General features: G+C 51.6%; 1 protein-coding gene; it reads right to left on the bottom strand.

The window, feature by feature from the left end:
* Positions 1–3,100: 3,100 nt before the first annotated feature.
* Positions 3,101–4,810, bottom strand: CHC_T00009254001 (Glycerophosphoryl diester phosphodiesterase). XM_005716908.1 is given in 2 exon segments: positions 3,101–3,373; positions 3,374–4,810. 1 exon segment carries the CDS (start codon positions 4,808–4,810, stop codon positions 3,374–3,376), a length of 1,437 nt encoding a protein of 478 aa, XP_005716965.1. The 3' UTR covers positions 3,101–3,373.
* Between the last annotated feature and the right edge of the window lie 1,175 nt (positions 4,811–5,985).

Here is a 5,985-nt window from a genome sequence, read left to right as displayed (position 1 = left end):
CCGCTATCGTTTCCATCATGAGCTTAAACTTAGCAAGCTCCAACTCCTGCGTTTTCGTACGCTCTTCCGCGCGTTCCTCGCGCTCCTGCTGCCGCTCCACCCTATCTGTATCCGCGCGTTCGCGCTCGAAGGTCAGACGCTCGCGCTCCAGGGCAATTCGCGCGAGGTCAGCATCGCGAAGGTTGACCCCAAACGAAGCAAGGCCGTTTACAGGTATGTTGCTAACGGCTCGCGTCTTTGACTTCTTCGCAGGTCGACCAACCGCCACTTCGCCATCACTATCACTGTGGACCTCCATCGTCTCCTCCGACTTTCGCTTCGTGGCAACTACCATCAGCGCGTTCCCGATACGTTCCTTCTCAGCGTCGCGCTGGCGTTGCGCGTCTTTGTCGGCCGTCTTCTCTGCTGCTATGTCGTCCCTCTTCTGCCGCATTTCCATGAGCAGCTCATCCATCTCCCCAACGTCACCCCCAACCCCCGACATCTTCTGGTTCGCGTTGTCCACCTTGTCGAACTGCTCCTGGATCCGCTTGTAGCGGTCGCGCACGCTCTTCCAGGTGACCGGGGCGACAACGACGGCGTTGGAGTTACAGCGTCCGGCAGCCTGCTCGAAGCGCGCTTGCGTTTCGCCGTACGTGGCGACGTGCGCGTTCGCCGCAGCGACCTCACGCACAACGACGAGGTCCTCGCTAGGCGAGAAGCGCGACTGCCGGCCGGGCTTCGACTTGCTAGGCGTGGTGTCGGCGGCCAGCTTGGATGCATCGGCGGTGGGCTTGGGGCTGGACGGAGTGTCGATGATGACTGTAGCCATGGCGCGGTGAGGGAGGATCGGGGGAGGATCGGGGTGCTGGTGACTCATTTTGTGAGTGACTCATGCCCTGAGGGGTTGACGATGGCGGCGAGTCCTACCTATTTTGGCGCGCATGCCCGTGGAATTGCTCACGTCAATTGCAGTTGGGTATTCTGTAAGACCCCACTATTCAGCAATTAACGTCACGAGTGATTTGCAGAATTCTGCAACTATTTACAACTGTAATACGTATTGCAGAATTTTGGAAAAATCATTGCAGAAATACCCAGGCGTAATCTCTCTCTTGTGGAGCAAGCAAAAGTCGAAAAATAAGTTGAAAAGTAACCTCATATGAGGACACCTCCTTTTTTTGCAAAAACATATAAATTAAATTGAACATTCAAAAAGCTACCTTAAGCACTATTTCCTTAACGTGCTTGTTTTCGGCAATAGCATCTTGCAGAAATTCGGGATACAAGTAGCAGAGCTTTGAATACGCAGAAAGCATAAGAAAATAATGCAGAATGGGGCAGAGAGAGCACCAAGTTACCTTTTTAAACTGGCGTTTTTGGTTTCGAAGTGGTATTACATGCGGTTTTAAGAGGTTTTAAAAAGCTTCTTTTCCAGACATATCGAAAAACAACCAGGAAGAACAAGCAATTCTCAAAAAGTTCTTTCTGGCCCCAAGTCAGAAGTCATGTACGGTGGCACGGTTATCTTTTTCTTTCTTGTCGAGGAAGCGGAAGTCAAGAATAAAATAGGTCGAATAATGTTCTCATATGAGGACGATGGTCCTATGAACACTAGACATTTGCGTTACGCCTACTTTCTGGGGTCTTATCTTTTTGCGCAGCACCGTGAATGGTGGGACAGGGCAGATCAACTGAGGATAAGTTACTCGCGTCGTCTTGACGGATTCACCCCACTACATTGCAGAGGTGACACAGCAGTCCCGCTACAGCTTATCGCCAGCTTCTGCAGAGCAATTAGCCAACCGGACCCGCGGATGTTCTCACCTTTATCTACGGAAGGGGCAAGTCGGCGAACCCATGCCGCGATTGCCTTAGAACGAGGAATGCCTTTGCATTATGAGATGAACAGCTTGCCTACTACCAGCCTGGGGATCACGGCGGAATCCAGAGAGGACTCTTCTATGAGTGTTCATGAAGAACCCTTTTGCATAGATGGAATCTGGCGTGTTAGGACCGAAAGGAGATGTTCGTGAATTGGTCGCCAACGATAGTGCTACAGAGTCAACAAGGCGGAGACGAGAAGGGCAAACAACTGTTCGTCTCAGAGCTGGAGACCGTGCTCGGTACGAACGGAGGGTGTGTGGAAGAGGAATGGAGAGTTAAATCGCAGAAGATAGAGATGAAAGTCAAGAATCAAGAGAGGGCGGTCAGTGAGAGTGATGTTAAAGTGAAAACCGATGCAGGAAAAAAAAAAAAGGAAGATCTGAGGATCTTCTTCAACGACAACATCCTGTTGCAAAATTGTAAGGGATATTGCTGCTCAGGGGACATCGCCGGAAATGTTGTCCGCAAGGTGTGCGACAACTTGTCAAGACAACACGCTCGAGACATTTTTTCGAGAAAAGTCTACGGGCCTTAAGTTCGTTATACCCCAATGGCGAGTCTTCGTAATGAAAATGGCATATGAGGTCGCTGAAGAACGGGAAATCCAGCTTGAAACCCAAATTGGATGTGTGCACCATTGGTACACACATATTGGCATGGAAACGCTATCATCGGAAACCGCGGCAGTAGTCGTAGAGTTGATCGATAAGATCGGTGCTCAAGCCAAGACACTTCGCTGAAGGGAAGCGATATGCCCAGATTCGGAATATTAGAGCAAACGACAAATAAGTACCCACAACAATGTTTCGCTCTAGTTCTTACAAAAAAGTTTGTGAGGCCAACCATACTCAAAGTTTGGATGGTAGATATTTCACGAGAGAGGGCGGGCAACGGCCACGTATCTCAAAGACCCGAGGCTTCGATGGGTCATTTGTAGAATAGAGGTAGTCTTCTTGGCGCGGAAAATTTGAAGTGAAGCTCAGACTGCCTATGATTCGTTAGACACAGAAGAGGGTGAGTGTAAGTATGCTGCAAAGACTTCAACTCTGACATTATAGCTATGTCGGATAAAGGTGCAAGTGTATGGTGGGCCGCAACAATCGGTGTCTCGATTTGTGTGCAGTGTGCGAGGACAAACGATGAGGGGTCCACTGGTTCGGTAGGTTTGTTGGTGGTGTCATACGACATATGGCGTCCACTCTAGGGATTTGGCGCTTGAGCAAGTGCTCGAGCATGGTCATGCGGTCGTGTGCAGCGATTTACTCGGCTTCACCCGGATCACTTCAATTCGGTGTAGCGCTGGCCACATTCCTAGCACGCAGCAAACAAAGCGTACCACAAATGGTCTACACCGCATTCATGGTTTCTCTACGCTTTAGTGTACGTCAGTGACAATGGGTACTGTGATACTGCATCAACTACAGAGAGCGTTGAGTACAGCCCGACGTGTGAAACCTAGGGGCTGCATGAAATGAAACAAAAAAGAAAACTTATGTCAGAGGTAGCGTCATATGTGGAAGGCTTTTGTGAGTACGTTGACGTCATCGGCAATGACACCATTGATGCCCATGCGGAACTGATGTCGAACGAATTCGGGGTCTGTGTTGCGACTTCCATAGGTGATGATAGGCAAGCCACGGTCCTTAATGCGCTCAATGGCCTCCGGCTTCGTTTCAACAAGCTTGTTGAGAATCATCATGCCATCAAGTTTCTGAGAAACCGCAAACTTCAAGCCCTCATCAAGGTCGATACAACGGGGGTCGAGCTCTTCACATGGCTTGTCGAGGACCTCGCAGTGGGACAAGTACACAGGGTAGAGCGTTTGCTTCATGGACAACATCATAGCGAGATCGGCATTGAAAGTGAGGAAGCTGATTTCGCGCCTGCGGTTTCTCGAGACTTTGAAAATGTCCTTCAAGACGCAATCGGCGAAGAAATTCTTTTCGGGGAAAGGTACTGGCGATTCTTCCAAGACACCGCTTGATGGAAATTTGACTTCGACAAGCAGTCCAATCTCTTCCGGCAAAACTTCGCAGACATCCGTCAAGGACCAGATCTTTGTGGATAAGACGTCATCGGAAACATCATCTCTCTTCTGGAGGGCTTCTCTCAAGAGATGCTTATTTCTATCCACGGAATGATCGCCCTTGTGAAGCATGGAGCGAAAAAGGTTGTCCATCTCATCAAACGTGAGGTGGTTCAAAGGAACTCTCAAGGAAGACTTTGAGGCATCTTTGTCACGAGATCCATCCGGTCTGAAGTACCAATCATGATAGACGATGGTGCGTCCGTCACGAGAGAGCTGGACATCAAGTTCAACTGTAGTGACTTTGGAATCGCAGAGGGCGGCCAACAAAAACGATTCAGGGAGATTTTCTATCGACCTCCAGGGAAAGGCGGGGCCCGAGGAGCCCATGCCCCGATGGCCGGTAAACCGCGGCGGGCCATTTCGCACAGAGGCGAGCGGGGCACCCGCGGGCTGGGGCGTGATGACGATGAAGTCGAGGGTGGCCCTGGCCACCGGGAGGCCCGTGGAGTCCAGTAGAAGCGGATGAATGAGTCCTCTACGAGAAGCGAAGTCGGATGCGACAAGAACGGAACGGCCGAGTAGGGAGGTTTGGGAGCGGTCGTGATCGGTCATAGTTAGGGTGAGTTCGAGGAAGGAGGTAGAGAGGTGGTCGAGGCAGAAGTCGAACCATTCAACGGGGATGGGGTCCGTCGTAAGAAGTGGAAGTAGAACAGAGGCAGACTGGTCGTCCACGGTGGCATGAAGGGTCATGGTGGTAGAGTCGAGGACGGGCGGCATATCATTGCGGAGAAAGTGGATAGCCGGGGAGACGTTGGAAGGGTCTCCGGGGACGATGCGAAGGAGTGTGGTGGTGAGGGGGCGGGGGATTGGGAAGTAGGGGCCCGCGGACTTGGCAGGATACGTCTTCTTACTCATGTTGGGGACGGTAGGGGCGGGCGGGCGGAGTGAGGTTGATACGCCATTGGTGTCTGAGATGGAGCCCGGGGTTTCCATTCCGGGGATGGGCTTGGTGAAGACAGTCATAGCAGAATCAAAGGGAAAACAGATTGAGCATAACGTTGAATGGTCGGGGATGCGGTGGTACGGCAGTCGGAGTGGGGGTGAATGGGCGCCTGGGCAACTTCAAGCGGCGAACTTGGGTTTATAAAGTGCCATGCCAAAGGCGGATGTAGAGGAGGGGGGGGGGGGGGGAAGAATATGGTGACGGATGGGTCAGGGAGGCGGAGGGACTGCAGGCGAGGGTGATGAAGAAGGGGACGGTATGTGCCCTGTAGTTGTGCGATACGGCCGACGTGACATGGGTGGACACGGATGGGGATGTGAGGAAGGGAGGGGGTGGAAGAAAGAGCAGAGTGGAGCAAAGAATTTTTTTTTCCACCCTGGGTCTCGTATGTAGGGGGCATTGATTGGATGTTGCGATAGGTGTGGTACCATGTCCATCACCTCGTCCTCAATCATTATGCCTAATCCCCTGATTTCGGCCAGTCTCCACCCTCCGAACATTGTGCTTCGCCAAGCGCCCGCGCGTGGCGGCCGTCTATGGCTACGCATCCCGCCGAATCTGGCACGGCACGTCACCGAATTTTCAGAAATATTCTGCCTTCAATCCCTGTCTCATTGGGCATCGCTTCATATTCTTGCGAATTATCCACGTTGCTCACTCCGCAATTGCGACCGAAGGAGTCCTTCGGCCCGTGATTCAATCAATTCAACCACTCAATTCCCTGCGTGATTCTCGCATCGGTACTGCACCATGTCCGCATAATTTACTGTGCTCTCCTCTTAAAAATATACTGTACGCTCTGTCGCGTGTCTCCCTTAAAAAAGATGCAACAGTCTGTCACAGAACATAACGAATATGAGCCACTCATGGCAGGGACAGAGCGTGAAGCACGCATATGATACGCAGATATGTGCAGTGGTGTTCTTCCCAATGCCCGCTCCCACTTTCTTGACAGTGTCAGCACCATTCTAGCCATATTCGTCACGACAGCCCAGAGCCTTCCACATACATCTGCGTCACCTTACAAATCTCCACACACTCCACCTGCGCCTATATCCACGTTATCCACTTGTCCCTGCGTTCCTGA

This window comes from Chondrus crispus, genomic scaffold (genome assembly GCF_000350225.1).
Source record: "Chondrus crispus Stackhouse genomic scaffold, scaffold_27, whole genome shotgun sequence".
NCBI lineage: Eukaryota > Rhodophyta > Florideophyceae > Gigartinales > Gigartinaceae > Chondrus > Chondrus crispus.
The sequence above is the reverse complement of the archived record's forward strand: the minus strand, read 5'-3'. Positions and strand labels throughout refer to the sequence as shown.